The following is a 16,377-nucleotide window of genomic DNA, read 5'->3' on the forward strand; positions in this document are numbered from 1 at the left end:
GTTCGACAAAATATGGTTCACAATTCTGATCATTAATCCCCACAACTAACATCCCATCTCAGTTTTCTACAGCAAGGTCACTGTTGTACAGCAAAGGGCCTGATTGATTCAAATTCGACCCATGTCCCGGTGCACACTGCCACCTACTGCTCAGTAGAAACTCTACCTACGGCATCCACTACAAGAGTGGCCCAAACTTATATATAAATATGTATTCTTTGGCCAACATGTCCACATCGGTTTGAGGTGCATACAATCACTGATCAACCCCATAACATCCAGTTTCATTTTATTTCCCTTTTTAGTAGTTTTAAGGTTGATAAAAACAAAACCCTTATTCCACTGTCAGACAGCATAACACATTCTCTGAATCAAACTGTTACTTCAGGTTATAGGACGTTGACACAGTTTACTCTGGTTATAACATCCAATAAGCCATTTGTCTCGTGTATCATTGCTCCATAATTCAGGCTGCTGTGTGGCATATTTTGAAACTCCAGAACCTCTAATAAGAGTTCAATATAGAGCTGTGTGGGATTGAACAATGTTTTACTCAACAGCAGGAGTTTGTAGTGGCTCGCCCACTAGCGGGTTAATGAGGATCAACTACAAGTAGCCCTCTGAAACCGAGGACACCATCATGCTGTCTTATATCAGCTCGACTGAGTATTGCACAACCACACGAGTGCTTTTAACTGCTGTATCTGATCGGACCCCTACTCCGATTCAAACATGAATGCTAACAAAAAGTAGGCCATCTTACTTTAACAGATCCAACAGGAGTGGTTGTGGTCTGTACATATCCAGAGAGGTCTTATGACATTAACAATGCCTTGATTCTACTCAAGTCAGAGGTAAAACTAAAGCAGCTCAATGGAATTCAGCTATATTTGCATTACTTAACACCTGTGCTTTTCATGTCTTCAGTAGAACTTTACTTACCAACACAGCAAGACCTCAAAGAAGTTAAGTTAACACCTGCGTGTGTAAGGCCTTTCATTGCTGCAAGTCAGTGAGGAGAAGGCAATGGCTGCTTATTGACAGTGCAGATGAGAGAAACCTTGTAGACCCGACAGGTCTTAGTGTGAGGACGTGAGATGCTTGTGACATGTGCGCCGTCACTCTCAGATCGCCAGTGAAATAAAAGTGCGTTTGATTTCATTTGAAACTCAAAAGGAGGAGAATCATCACTGAGTGACAGCACATCATGATAACTTAACATAATGCAAAATGTGTGAACAGATGACAACATGGCAAGCAGCGTGTGTACAAATGTTTTTTTATTTTAGTGAGCACTTTATGCCATGAACTCATAGGGGATGGGCTCCAGCAGCTGTGGCTGGTTTTTCTTGGTGCTGACAAAGTGAGCGTCACGGGGAGCAGCCGGCTGTAGAGACGAGAAGGATTATGAGATGATCAAACAATAATCAATAAAAACACACATTTTTTAAAAAGACAATTTTTTGCAAATAGTTACAACTTTTTCTAAACTATTAAGTTTAATTCATTCACAACATACTCTAAAATATACCATTGGGACTTTTATGCTTTCCCATTTAATAGTCCACAAAGTATGATCTGTTTTAGGTTCATCTACACTTTAAGTGACAGTAAACATCACTGCAACTGAATGAATTCACCATGACATAATTAATTCTGGTTTAAGAAGTGGTAAAACACTCTTGGATCATTTCATACCTGTCGCTTCAGTTCCACCCAGGTGCCCATCTGCTTGGCCTCCATCTTTTTGGCCTCGTTGGCTTTGACGCGCTGCAGGAAACTGTCCCTGCTCTTTGAGTGCTTCACATGCTCAATACGCACGTTGATCCTCTTGGCCAGGATCCTGCCCCTGTGACAGGCGAAAACATCAATGAGTCCATATTAAAAGCAAACGCATAACTCCACAGGTAGCTTTAGCTCAAAATAGAAAGTAAAGCTGTTTTAATATCTGCATTTGTCTCTGCTGTCTCCTCAGTACAGCCCCATGTCAAACAGGAGTTAGACTGGGGTGCTTAAGGATAAAATAATTTTCCCCACGTGAATGACCACTGAGGACATGAACAATCCTGGTGGCAAAGTGAAGATGGGGTCATATTGTCTGTTTTTCATTTTTTTCCCGGTGAAATATCTGTTTGTTCTGTAAACCTACAGACTGAACTAACACCACTATTGTGATAGCCAATAAAGACTCAGACGCCAAAACATTAGTTCTACGTCATTTGATTCCACACTTTGAGAACTACTGTTCTAGATGAAGAGTTTGAGCAAGGACACACCAAAGACTGAAGCCAAGATTTACAAGTTGCAGTAAAAATGGAAAGGTTTTAACAACAATCTGAAGGATTGTAAAGAACAGATTAATGTAACTTTGGTACACATAACTGTTAAGTTTGATTTGTGGCCGCTTATGTATGAATACTATATTGTATGACATTCAACGATTAACGGATGAATGAAATCTATAGAGAAGCGACGCACAATGCAGATAATAAAATGTATAGCGGTGTATTTCTGATAGGTATGAATGTTTGACATTAACACACAGGCCCATTGCAACGACACTGAATGTAAACAAAGCAGCTCTAAAAACCTCTCTCTACAGCTAACTTTGATTATAACTAATTATATAATATTTCCTTATATGCCAGTGATTCAGACCAAGATGTGCATGTATAAATTAGGAGTTTGGCCTTTGAGTATGCAGCCTGTTTTGATAAGATGTGGTCTAGATTTTGGCCATGTCGCGCAGCCGGAACACCACCGTTATCTGGATTCAGTGGGTTTAACATTTGAGAACTGGTCAACAAATCACAAAGCGTGATCCTCGTAATCCTCACTACGAGAATGGAAGTCTTTAAATAATTGCTTATTAGTCTGAGGAAGTTTTAAGTCATTTGGTGTGTTCAAGCTCAAAGTTACACAAGTATGAACATTCAGATATCACAAAATAACAACCACTTCCTACTTACTTGACCTGCTTGTTGACAATAATGCCGACAGCATGTTGGGTTACATTGTAGACACGTCCTGTCTTGCCATGGTAGCACTTGTGAGGCATTCCCTTCTGGATGGTACCTGTACCCTGAAAAGAAAACAGCAAGTTACAATGTATTCAGCAACAACAAAGTCACCATGTTAGTTAGTCGCCACAGTACGGAACCAAGACGCGTTTCATAAGTGAGTTCACACTGAGTTTAAGTAAAACTGTCTCAATAACAAACTTTGCTCTAATATAGAAAATGACTGTGCACCTTGCCCAAGTCCCTTCAGTCTTTCATTGCAAATCTGAATTTGCCATGCAGTTTAAATTAATTACCACCCAATCAAGGATACTAGCCAACACACATGCTGTGACCTACCTTGATGTCAACGATGTCTCCCTTCCTGTAGATGCGCATGTATGTAGAGAGGGGAATTGGGCCTGTGAAGCAAATGCAGTTAATCAATTAATGTTATTTAGCAAAAGAGGTGGCAGTAATCCTACATACCAAATTCCCTCCATTACATTAGTAAAAAGGGGATTACACTCAAAGGGTGGTGGGATATAAAATGCCTTTAAATGTGTACTCACCATGCTTGCGGAATGGCCTGCTGAACATGTACCTGGTCCCCCTCCTCTTGCCTCTGGTGTTCGTCATGATGCCTGATTACTAAGAGAAAATACACTTCAGTTAGTCATGACAAGGCCTTTGAGCTTTCTTCCAGTGTAAATGTTCAACAGATGGAAAATGGCATGTATCCATTATAACATCTACTTAATTTATCCCCATTACACGCACATTATGGACAGTTTTTAATTTGATTCAACACATATCAAAGCTAATTGCACGGACTGACTATGAGAAGATATACTTATGTAAAGGCTCGCAACGAGATACATCTCTCCCACTCTCCCCCTAGGTAGCACCGTATTTGCAATGTTTAGTTTCGTCGAAAACGCTCGAATATCCACGACAAATGTCACGTTATGAGCGTTACAGCGGCTGCAAGTAAGTAATAGCAGAATACTGTGTATGCTAAACGGGCCCGCATGGAGAGCCACGCTGCTGGTCCTGCTCACATTCAACGGAAAATATCCCTCGATACACCGATTTTCAAGCGTTATTAACCCACTGAGATGTAAGGGAAATCCGTAGGACACATTTTAATCTAACCATGTACGAAATGTATAGTAATAAGGTAGAAAAAAAACAATTAACAGGGAGAGGATCTTACCCCCGGTCTCTACAAGATGGCGGGTGTGGCGGAAAGAGAGATTGAAAGACCCCAAACTCCGCCTTGTGAAATGTCTATAGACTGCAGGGCAAGCCGTGATATTGCCTGAACCAAATAAATCAGCTCATTCACGAATTACTATACAGAATAACATCTGCCGCCGTTTCAGTACGCGAACTGGTCCTAGTGTTATGCTGCAGTCTATGGTTATGTTCTATAATGTTTCTGTGATTTTATAGTTTAGTGTGGAACTCAGTCTACTAAATGACAAGATGAAATATGATCAGGCTGCTGAAAATCCAATCATTGTTAAAAAAAGAAAATTGTAGATATTTTTCCACTGCTATTCCTGATGCGCATGCGCAAAAGTTCCGTGAGGCTAAGCTTGATTTTTCAAGTTACGTATAGTGACGTTACTATATCGAATATTTTGACGTTATGTAACTTGGCTTCGACAACTGCGTTTTTCTTAGAAGCTTATGAGTGTCTAAATGTGTCACACTATATAACTTAAAACAAAGCGAACCGCTTTACTGTGCACTTCCGACCGTGATTAACTGAAGACGGAAACAACAAGCAGTGAATGCTCTCGTTTTCTTCAGCCGTTGGACCTTTTCGTCGCGAGCTCAGCATTATCGCTTGCCTTGCCTCACGAGGGAACCAGCCCAGCCCAGTCTTGTCAGCGCGCGGCGGTGGTTGAAGATGGCGCTAGCCGAATGGAAATCCTAATGACAGTCTCCAAATTTGCCTCTTTTTGTACCATGGTGAGTACACGACAGTCTGAAACTGGCATGACTCAGGCTACAAGGTGACACAGAAACAGTTGCTCCACTCTGATTGGCCTTCAAACCATGTTATTAAACATATAAGCAGTTAATTCTGGTGTCAGCGCTAGCCAAGCGTATTTCCGACCATAGCAAAGCAAGCAGACACTCACTGCTTTCTCCGCTCTGGTATTTTCGCTAACGGCAGTAGGTGGACATTCTTCAGTGTAGACATTTTATCAACTCCTACATTTACCATTTATTTGGTTAGCATGTATCCCAGCCTCTTTTTGTACAGTGACAGTGCACCTGCTGCAGCTAACTAGCTAACATGAAGCTAACTAGCTAACGCGAAGCTAAACCAGTGTAGCACCATGCTAACACCTGTTTGGGTAATGAGTGACAACGCATTATCTGCAGTATGTGTAACTCAACGTTAGAGAAACCGTGAAAAAAAATTGACGTTAACGTGTTGGCCTTTACTACCGGACATTATTAACGCAAGCAATGACGACATGGCTTAGCTGCGCAGTTTTGGACCCGCTAGGTCCATGTCAAATCTGCAGTTTGTTACTGTCTATATGCATCGCACTGTATTAATCACTACCACATTTTAGAGGGGATTTGTGTTTCCAGTTTTAATCATTTATATTCTGAAAACCCGTATTTGCAATAACATACATTTATTTCTGCATACATACATTTAAAATCCATTTTGGATGAGTTAGCACTAGCCTTGCACAGCCTCATTTTACTGTCGTTTTTAAAGATGATTGCTTTTAGCTCAAATGGCATAAAAGGGCAGAGTTGAGGTGGTAGGGGAGAGTCCCTAGTCTTGGGAGTTTTTAAGCATCCGTTTTTTTTTTGTCCAAAATAATAGTAAATACGTAGTCTTCTTTTTCTTGCTCTGTGCATTTATAGGGCGCCAATGCCTCTGCTCTGGAGAAAGAGATTGGATCTGAGCAGTTTCCAGTCAATGAGCACTACTTTGGCCTGGTCAATGTAAGTGAATGATGTGCAGATTCAACGCTATGTATACATTCTCCACCTGACTGGTACTCACACTGCATTCGACTGCATTCCATATGTGATTCTTAGTTTGGAAACACCTGCTACTGCAACTCGGTGCTGCAGGCTCTGTACTTCTGCCGACCGTTTCGGGAGAAGATCTTGGCGTACCGCAGTCAGCCTCGGCGAAAGGAGAACCTGCTCACCTGCCTGGCCGACCTCTTTCACAGTATTGCCAACCAGAAGAGGAAAGTGGGCGTCATACCGCCCAAGAAGTTCATCACACGGCTTCGCAAAGAGAATGGTGAGAGGAAACTGATACGTTTAAGAAGATTGGTGTGGTCAAAAGAGGCTACAGCAAAGTGACTAATCAACAATTAAAACTCTAAAGTTCCCTCTCTGCACTTTCTTCCTCAGAGCTGTTTGACAATTACATGCAGCAGGATGCCCATGAATTCCTGAACTACCTGCTCAACACCATCGCAGACTTGCTTCAGGAGGAGAGAAAGCAGGACAAGACCAACGGCCGCCTTGCCAACGGCACGTTGGACTCTCAGAACAACAACAGCAATGCCACGCCCGCTCCGACCTGGGTCCATGAGATCTTCCAAGGCACTCTGACCAATGAGACGCGCTGCCTCACCTGTGAAACGGTAAGATGGCTCACTGCTGTTTTCACATGAGGGGGGAGATTTAAGTGGCTCACACCGAACGTCTTCTGCTGTGTGTCACCAGAGTCTTGTTGAAACATGTTTTCAAATCAAACAATCCTGCTGCTGAGGGATTAGATAACATACACAGTTGAAGCTTCTTGGCACAAGGATAAAGAAAAGCTGAGGTTGTTTGTGTGTTAGTTTCTGTCGGTGTAAGTGCAAACAATGTTTAAGGCAAATACAAGAGAACAGCCCAATGTTATTTTATTCCAAACTTATCAGGCAGACGCATTTATCTAGTATTTGAGTTTAGCTGCTTTTAGCTTATGTTGATGTCCTTTTTTTTTTCCTCTTCAGATAAGCAGCAAAGATGAGGATTTTCTGGACCTTTCTGTGGATGTAGAACAGAATACCTCCATCACGCACTGCCTCAGGTAAATTCACAACATGTAGAAGCAGAGCAGAAGCCGGAGTAGTAGTTCACTGACAGAAAAATAATTGGCAACTCTTATTACAGAAAACAACATTTAATGGTTCCAGCTTCTCTTAAGTGCTTCCTTTTTTGATTTGATTCATGAAGAAAATCTCAATCTGTATGAAAATGCACTTCTGGTTAAGAATTTAGTTCCAAAAATGTTGTAGCCACCTATTTTACTTATTACAAAAATTGACAAATGTTGAGTAGTATTACAGAACTAGTCTCTGTTGAACGGCGTTGTGGCTTTTACCTATTTTAAGAGTGTAACTTACAAAGTAGTAACATATTTAGAGGTTGCAATCTGTGTTACGGTTGGAACCTTTTTATATCTTTAGTTCTGAAGAAGATTGCATGAATTGCTCTGAACATGTGGTGTTTGTTTGAGGATGCTGGATTTGTAATGAATAGTAGTTGTGTGTGTCTTTCACCAAACTGCATGACGAGAATGGAGTGTTTTAGTATTGAATCATTCATTTATTGACCTCTGGTTTGACTAATCCTCTTTGTGGCTCCTCTCAGAGGTTTCAGTAACACAGAGACTCTGTGCAGTGAGTACAAATACTACTGTGAAGAATGTAGAAGCAAGCAGGAGGCACACAAGAGGTCAGTACACCGGTTCATTCTTATTTTGTGCTTCTTTTTTTTTTAGGTGTTTATTGCATTTCTGTGCATGGTTGGGAGTTTAGATATTGTGTGTGACTCTGTAACGTTGTGACATAGGATGCGTGTTAAGAAGCTGCCGATGATCTTGGCTCTGCACCTGAAGCGCTTTAAGTACATGGAGCAGCTGCAGCGCTACACCAAGCTGTCCTATCGCGTCGTCTTCCCTCTGGAGCTCCGCCTGTTCAACACCTCCGGGGACGCCACCAATCCGGAGAGGCTCTACGACCTGGTCGCTGTGGTGGTGCATTGTGGGAGGTGTGTAAGATACATGGCAACCAGAGACAGGCGGACCATTTACTGTTCTAATAATAAAATGCATTTGAACCTATTGGCACTAGAATAAAGGTACATTAGAACCTAAATCACGTCAAGTGGGAGAAAACACAGACCCTCATCCATCATTGTTCAGCTGTGCTGCACTTTTTTTTTCCAGTGCCAGTTTTGACCCAGAGTGAGTGCGCCTTTGTTCTGTCTGTGTTTATACAAGGTGTTTCCCCGCTTTGCTGAAAACAGACTCCCGGCCTTCATGAATAGAAATAATTTACTAAACTTATTTGGAGTTGAGCAAATGAGTCGGGAGTCCTTCAGATGTAAGTTATGTCTGAATGTTCTTCTCTCCCTTTGAGCTTTACTCTCATCTCCTTTTAGCTTGGTTATTTTCAGAGCAGGGAGGCATATAATGAAATTGATGTCATGATTTTAGGCCACATATCATCGGGGATTTCAGTTATCGTAATGTCATGATAGTGCTTAAGTAGAACCGTACTGAATACTGCTTCAGTATTCAGTACTGGTCATTCCATGCTTACCATGTAACCTGTTTTTGTTCACAGCTGCACAGATTTGTGTTTCATTAAAGGCCCGTACTCCCACACAGGTGTTTCCAGAGGAGTGTCAATCAACATGGTGTTTACACAGTCCTGCAAAGGAGTCTAATCGGGCACAATAAGTGGAAACACCTGTGTGGGTGGACTGTGGGCGTGTAGTGCCTTTTAAAGCCCAAGTAATAATATCACGGTAGTTAAAGTTCGCTCTAATAAAGTGTTATTTTTCTTTTCAGTGGGCCAAACAGGGGTCACTACATTGCCATTGTGAAAAGTCATGACTTCTGGTTGCTGTTCGATGATGATATTGTAGAGGTAAGCGAGTTCATTTCTACTTTTTACATTTGATGTAGTATTCACAGTACTTGTGTAGTTTTTGACCCAGCTGTATATCGTCTTTCTGTTCTTGCAGAAAATCGATGCACAGGCCATAGAAGAGTTCTACGGACTCACTTCTGAAATATCCAAGAACTCCGAGTCGGGCTACATCCTCTTCTACCAGTCCAGAGACTAAACGTGGAGCAGCCGTGTTCTGCCACAGAAACCAGAAGAAAGGCTCTGTTCCCTCTTTACGAGGAGCGGCGGACTGTAAACACGCCACAGCAGCCCGCACGGCGTCACACCTGCCCGCACAGCTGTATTTAATTCTTGTGCTTCTTACACGCTCGGCGCTGCAGCTCAGCCGTTGGAAGTTCCTCCTCCTTCCCCTGTGTCCTTCCATTCCACCTCGTCCCCTTCACTCTGGACGCTGCTGCTGCCTGGACGATGAGACGATAATGAATGCAAACTGTGTCAAGATTGTTTTTAAAAAAACAAGACGTTGAATGAGGGTTGTACAGATATTGGTTGGCCGTATGAGTGGCATATTCGATTTTTCTTTGGGTGTGGGGTTGAACGGGTATTTAATAATTCATATGATGTAACATCGGCTTGGTGTCTTCACCCCCCACACTGTTATTCTGCATGGGATTTACCGAGAGTGGGTCATGTTTTTGATCACAGATGTAAAGGAGGATGAGGTGAGGTGGGGTGGGGGGGGGGGGGGGGGGGGACACACACTGGGTTGTGTATTTCTACAGTGTACAGAATGGTATTTGTATAAATATAACAAGATAATATTATCATTGGAAATCGTTAGACCTTGAGAAGATGTATTAACACTATGGTGCACTTTTGATACCGTTTTGTAGGTGTTGGCAAGTTTAATGTGAGGGTTTGCTTGAAAAAGGCCTGTTGTAAAGCGATTATTTTCTGTTTTAAAGAAAACGAAATAAAGCCAGTAAGATTGATGCAGTGTGTGCTTTCTGCGTCCTACAGGTGCGCACTGATGACTCATAGAGGCTCAACAGCGCCCCTCGGCGGTGTAGCCTGGTAGCCCAGCTCTCCTGCTGCAACAGGAGATATTTTTAATCTATTCAGATCTGTAAAGCAGGTGCTTTGTAAATAAAACTCCACACAATCGACATGAAAGCCTCATTAACAAGTCACCCATCAGTTCTTCATCGCTAGAGGTCTCTGTTGGAGGCAGTGATGCAAGGATGGAGAGGTGAGGAAGAGAAGATGGAGGACAGAGGAGAGGGTGGGGTGGGGGTTGACACACATCAGAGTTGCTGTTAATAGCACAGGCAGGACCAGAATAGAAGGGCGTCGCAGGAGGAAAGAGAGCATCCAGCATGCATATCTGAAACACCTTAACAGTTTGAATGTATTGTCTTGTTTTGTTCAGGTGAGCCGAAATAAGTTGCATCACGCGGAATGACAAATGTTGCAACAGGCCTGTTCAAAGAAAGCATGTTTTACTTAGAATAAGCGACTACAAGCACGTGGACACCTGGACACTCCACACGCACACACCTGTCTTTGTCCTTGAGACAGCAACGACTAGACATTTAGCTCCTTAACGGAGTTCAACCGGTCTTTGGTGGTCTGGCCCATGGGACTCCTCCTCCATCATCATCCTCTTCCTCTTTTCCGCCGCTGCTCTCTGCACAGCCGCAGTCCACGGCGATGCGCCGTTAACGGCAGAGCCGCTCCGCGCTCTTTTCTTATTCTTCCTTCATCCCAGCTTTGAGGCAGAGAGGACCAGCATCCCCCCCCTACACCACCACCACCACCACCACCCCCCTCTCTCTCTCTCCGGGCTGCACCGTCCTTATCGATAACATGGCAATACCAGGCTGTCGTTCTTCCATCTAGACGGGAAGTCTCACCTCGCAGAGTCAAGGTAGGCTGGAATAGGATTATTGAGCATCCTTGACATGCATGAATTATTTTTTTAGCCCGTTTATTTTATTTTATATTTTTTTCTTCCGCTGACGTGGAGAAGCCGCTGTGTTCCCCTTGATGCAAGGTGCAGAGAGGGTAAAGCAGCACCATATGGCTAACCGGCGTGAGATGCATGTATGCAGTTAGAGGCTGTATTTCCATGACCTGTGCGGTTATCTTCTGCTATGTAAAAAATAAAATAAAATAAAAAGGCGCTCGGTCTCCCGACAGCGGCGTGAATTATTACCGGTGCCGGTGTATCGATATCTCTTAAGAAGTGTGGCCTGAAATTTGCAACAAAAGCCTGCTTTATTTTTTAATTTTTTTAATTATCCCCTTTCATTTCCCTTGTTCATAACTTAAGCTACTTACCTGAGGTGTACCCTGTAGGCCTGTTAAATAGTCACCGTGTTCAATTCCCAGAGGAAAATGCATGAATTGTCTGGAGGCTAAAATGTACATCAACACAAACCCAGTGGCCCGCACAAAGGTGGGGTGGGAGCAGGAGGGAAACAGTCCCCACAGTTTCTGTCATCAGTGCATGAAATTGCGAAGCTAAAAAGATGAACCAAAACACACAATAAAGACAAGTTATTTTTGGTCCTCATTGGTTTGGTCAAGACTTTTTTATGCTAAGATATAACAGGTTGCTTGTTTGTGTCATTTTCAGACGGGGGCTACAATGAGCGAAGAGCCGCCGGTCACCCCCAGCTGGCTGACCCCTGACCCCACAGCATGGGCCAGCGGAGGCGGTGGGCCGATGGACAACAGCACCAGCCTGGGGACGTTTCCACCGGACTCCCTCCCGCCCAGCCAGATGCCCCTGCTGATCAACCCCTGGGACATTGTGCTGTGCTCATCGGGGACTCTGATAGCCTGCGAGAACGCCCTGGTGGTGCTGGTGATCTGGCAGAACCCGGCGCTCAGAGCTCCCATGTTCCTGCTGATCGGCAGCCTGGCACTGGCCGACCTACTGGCCGGCCTGGGCCTGGTGCTTCACTTCACCTGTGCCTACTTGCTTCAGTCCGAATCGGCCCAGTTGCTGACCGTGGGCCTGGTGGTGGCCTCCTTCTCCGCCTCCGTCTTCAGCCTGCTGGCCATCACTATCGACCGCTACCTGTCGCTGTATTATGCCCTCACCTACAACTCGGAGCGGACAGCGGTCTTCACCTACACCATGCTGGTGCTCCTGTGGGGCCTCTCCCTGTGTCTTGGCCTGCTGCCGGTCACGGGGGTCAACTGCCTGGCAGAGGAGTCTACATGCAGCGTGGTGCGCCCACTCACAAAGAACAACATTGCCGTGCTGTCCGTTTCCTTCCTGCTGCTCTTCGGCCTCATGCTGCAACTCTACGTCCAGATCTGCAAGATCGTGATGCGCCACGCTCACCAGATCGCCCTCCAGCACCACTTCCTGGCCGCCACACCCCACTACGTCACAACGCGGAAGGGCGTGTCCACGTTGGCGATCATCCTGGGTACCTTTGCTGCCTGCTGGATGCCATTCACTGTCTACTCTCTCATCGCCGACTACACCTACCCTCCCCTCTACACCTACGCCACGCTGGTGCCTGCCACCTACAACTCCGTCATCAACCCGGTCATCTACGCCTTCAGGAACCAGGAGATCCAGAAGGCACTGTGGCTGGTGTGCTGCGGCTGTATTCCTGCCAGCGTGGCCCAGCGTGCGCGGACCCCTAGTGACATCTGACCGAACAGACCCGGGTGGGAAGAGAGAGGCGCCCAGAGTCAGCTGAATGGAGTTTTTGTTTTCTTTATTATATTCACCAAGTGGCAAGGTGTCTCACTGTCTTCCCCAGTAAAGGCGGCCACTGCGCTGGCAGCATCCCGCCCCCTCCTGTTCAGCCTGTGCCACGCCCTTCCTCTGTCCTACAGAGAGCGCTGAGTGCATCACATGTTAGAGGCAGCGACTGTATATACACTGCATATAGTTAACAGCACTTTGGGCTTTGGTTGACACGTGCTTGTTTTTCTGCAAATAAGGAGGGATTATTAGTGTGGGCCCCTTGCGCGCGCGTGCGTAAAAGCGCACAAATTCACCAAGGAGTGTGTGCGGGGCGGAGAGGAGAGAAGAGAACGGCTGATTACGCAGGCATTTCCACATAAAGCCCTGTCTGGAGCAGCATCCCGGCGCTCTGCTGCTGCAATCTGAACGTGCGTCGAAAGCTAAACAGCCGCGGAGTGCTAAAAATAGACCCGGAGCTCTCTGATCCGCGCCCCGCGTCCTCCACAGACGCCAAGAAAGAAATCAAGCCGTTTCGTCTTCCCCCCGCCTCTCCAAATGTGTCTTCTTTTCTCTCTGGATTTGTGTGTGAATGCATTTTTAGTTTCATCTCGCAAGTGGGAGGCTCGCGACAAAGCCCCATGAGACCCCACCATTAACCCCTCCTCCATGTTTTATCATTAACGGAGGCACCAACCCGAATAGAAGGCTATCGGATTATGTAACCACCTATATCCCTCCTCTTTCACCTTTTAAATGGAGATTGCTTATGACTTTTTGAATGTCTAGAACATTGTTATGTAATGTGTAATCATAATGTAATTGAGAAAGCCCCACCAATTTGAACAATAATTGGAATTATAAGTCAGGCCTATACTTTTTAAAACACACACAAATCAAATGTATTATTCCTAAAGGAATCATGTAGGATATTAAATGAATGTATCATCAGATTACAAACCTGTAGACAAATATGGATTTTATATGGAAATCTGCTAAATGTGAATGTATTTCCATTTATTTGAACACCAACCACACATTTGATCGATATGCTTGACTTCAGTGTAATTTGCATGCAACAAGCACAGATGCCCTTTTCCCCTCCTTAGTTCAGTGTGGTAGGTCACATTGTCGACTACAAGCCATGTGACATGGTACCCTGATGTCATCATGACCCTAATATTTTTGTTTTTCTACACAGTGTACCTCAAATGTATCACATTGAATGAGCTAATCGTTACTTGATGGTCACAAGAGTGGCACCCTTTTTTGAAAAATGTATTTCAAAAACAATATTTAGCTGTAAAGTGCGGATAAGTTTGAAGTTCAAAGGCTCTGCTTTGATCGTGATTTCAGTTCAACTGAGTGTGGTTCAATGGAAGCCCAAATCACAACACTTACCAGCTGCTCTGAGTTAATCCTCCGTTAGTTCTTGGTCTCAAACCCGACAAAAAGATGCACGCTAATTACTCATTCCTTCATATCTTGTCAGCAATAACTATGAATGGTAGTTATTTAGCAATACTCAGACAGCAATAACATCCACCTCCCACCTATACTTCTTCCTGCAGCGTGAAGTTCCATAGCGGCCGCTCAGGTGGGGATGTGTTGTAGTGAATGTGCTCGGGGAGCTACAAGTGATCTTGAAATAGGTGGGAGGATAATCACTCCAGGGCTGGAAAAAGTGGACGAGATCAAACGACTCCTTTGTCACAGTGACACCACTGACTCATTCCTCCGCAATGATTTTTTTTATTTCTCTGAGCTAAAATCGGACTTTGACCATTTGTCACACCAAAAGAATGGTGAAATGTATTTATTTACTTCTTGTCTCTGCCTTTTGTGAGCATATGAACTGTCCTAAGTGTCGTGACCTCAAGTCTCAGTGTGTGATTTGGGGCTGTGTTTTCGTGGATACGGTATGAGTTGCATGGCCTCTGGGTGTGTGCATGTGTGTGTGTTTGTGATCCAGCAGCTCTCAGCAGACCTTAATCTGTCTCCTTGTGAAGGGGTGAAACGGGTGTGAGGGATATGACTCCCTGTTGACACCCCTGACCTTCGAGGACAATGCTGCCAGTCTTCCTGTCAGTTCTGAGAGAAGTGGCCTCGTTACATATTCGTAGAGCGTTTCCAAAGAGGTAGGACTCAGATGTGGAAGCTCCAGCACTTCAAGCCAAAGTGAAAGGGACTCACTGGGATCCAAGTCCTGCTGTGTGTTTTCAGTCTCCTCTTTATCCCTAATATTCTACTTTAAATCAATCTAGTCTGATTGATGCAGGCGTCCGCTAAGTGACCTCTGAATGATCCTATGAGCTAAATATGGGCACTTCCAAATAAAAAGAAGTACTGCTTCTTCTTTCCTTCCTTGCTACCTCCCCTCTAAGCAAGCCTGGGGGCATTTGAGGAGCTCCCAATCTTCATCTTTCTGGCCTCAGATCAGATGCAAAGCGATAAAAAAAAAGGGGGGGTAAGTAAGAAAAGCTGAGGAACAGCATTTCTGAGCATTGGAACGTGAACTCGTGCACAGTGTCAGACTGAATCCTGTTGTTATTAATGAGCACCGACAGGTCGGGCTGGCACATCACAGACCATCACAAACTCTTATTGCTTTACCTTTTGAGAAAAGTCTATTTTGTTATATTCATTGAAGTTCTATTTTTTTCCACTTTAATCTGGCCTGAATTCTTTCACATTCTGGTGTTGTGTGATAAAAAGCCTTTTTTTTGGAATGTAGTAATAATCAAATTGTTTTGTCTTCCTCTTGACTCATTTGTTTCTGTAAAAACGGCATGCTGAAGAGGGGGGGACTTAAAACCACCTTGCATGGTGCTACTAAAGCCTATGTCAAGCTAGGGGATGAGTTGGGTTGCGCCATTTTCTTCTGTTGGGCATCAATATGCACCGGTTGACTGAGGCTGGTTAACGGATAATTGATTGGTTACACGTGGGTGTTTGACGGGAACCAAATGGTACACAACGTTCTCTGGTTGGTGAATGTTCTTCTCTTGTGCAGTGTTGTTGAGATTTTCATGATTGAGCAGGTGTGAACAAGGGCTTAGTATCCAACTCACACCTGTTCATCTATTGAATTGTTTCACAGTGTAATGAAACACAACGTTGTGTGCAAAGCAGCTGGGTTTTTGAAAAAATACTGGATGTTAGTTCAGCGGGAGGTTTCTTTTTGATGGTTAAACATGTAGAGCTAAACATTAAAACACTCAAGGGCCTGTGAATGTGTGTGTGTGTGTGTGTTTTGGGGGTTGGAGACGGGAGGACGCCACAGTAACAGCATCTTGTGTAGACGTATGCGTAGTTTTCAATGTGAAATGCACTTTATTTTTTGGATGAAGATGGCACAACAAATTAAGTATCTGCAAAATGAAACATATAAACGATAATCAACATGCACTAACTGAACTGAGATATTGTAAAAAAAAACTAAAAAAAAACGTGTGTGTGAACGTGGTGTCTATTTTTGCAAAGGTGTTAGTTGTACTTTTTATTGCTTTGGTTAGTTCACTCGATTGTTAATTTTGTATTAAAAAAACCAAACATGTGCTGTGCATAAAACTCTGCTGCCTCGACTAATTTGTTCATCCTCGCCCTGGCTCGCCCCCCCCCCCCCCCTGTTTTCACACTCTTCTGTTTCCCTGGCAACTCCCTTCTTAGCTATACTGTTACCATGGAAACTGAAGTCTTAGAGGCAGGTACGTGTTGTCTCTATGACGACAGTGGACCAGTAAAGAGAGACATGACACACCAGCCG

The 16,377-nt window shown here is 44.2% G+C and overlaps 3 protein-coding genes across 3 annotated transcripts; 2 read left to right on the forward strand and 1 right to left on the reverse strand.

Moving 5' to 3' along the window:
• Window positions 1-1,262: 1,262 nt before the first annotated feature.
• On the reverse strand, window positions 1,263-4,291 carry rpl21 (ribosomal protein L21). Its single transcript, XM_031849789.1, has 6 exons — window positions 4,216-4,291; window positions 3,572-3,650; window positions 3,360-3,421; window positions 2,970-3,082; window positions 1,699-1,849; window positions 1,263-1,387 (listed from the first exon to the last, which is right to left on the reverse strand). Exons 2-6 carry the CDS (start codon window positions 3,636-3,638, stop codon window positions 1,298-1,300), a joined length of 483 nt encoding a protein of 160 aa, XP_031705649.1. The 5' UTR covers window positions 3,639-3,650; window positions 4,216-4,291; the 3' UTR covers window positions 1,263-1,297.
• A 276-nt stretch (window positions 4,292-4,567) lies between these two features.
• Window positions 4,568-9,426, forward strand: usp12a (ubiquitin specific peptidase 12a). The gene is made up of 9 exons (XM_031850130.1): window positions 4,568-4,979; window positions 5,901-5,981; window positions 6,078-6,291; window positions 6,405-6,640; window positions 6,998-7,074; window positions 7,638-7,721; window positions 7,839-8,036; window positions 8,842-8,920; window positions 9,018-9,426. Exons 1-9 carry the CDS (start codon window positions 4,932-4,934, stop codon window positions 9,117-9,119), a joined length of 1,119 nt encoding a protein of 372 aa, XP_031705990.1. The 5' UTR covers window positions 4,568-4,931; the 3' UTR covers window positions 9,120-9,426.
• A 1,157-nt stretch (window positions 9,427-10,583) lies between these two features.
• On the forward strand, window positions 10,584-16,181 carry gpr12 (G protein-coupled receptor 12). The gene is made up of 2 exons (XM_031850131.1): window positions 10,584-10,829; window positions 11,541-16,181. Exon 2 carries the CDS (start codon window positions 11,553-11,555, stop codon window positions 12,576-12,578), a length of 1,026 nt encoding a protein of 341 aa, XP_031705991.1. The 5' UTR covers window positions 10,584-10,829; window positions 11,541-11,552; the 3' UTR covers window positions 12,579-16,181.
• The last annotated feature ends 196 nt before the right edge of the window (window positions 16,182-16,377 follow it).

Source organism: Anarrhichthys ocellatus, unplaced genomic scaffold (genome assembly GCF_004355925.1).
Source record: "Anarrhichthys ocellatus isolate YVR2014 unplaced genomic scaffold, GSC_Weel_1.0 scaffold10, whole genome shotgun sequence".
In the NCBI taxonomy this organism is placed as follows: domain Eukaryota; kingdom Metazoa; phylum Chordata; class Actinopteri; order Perciformes; family Anarhichadidae; genus Anarrhichthys; species Anarrhichthys ocellatus.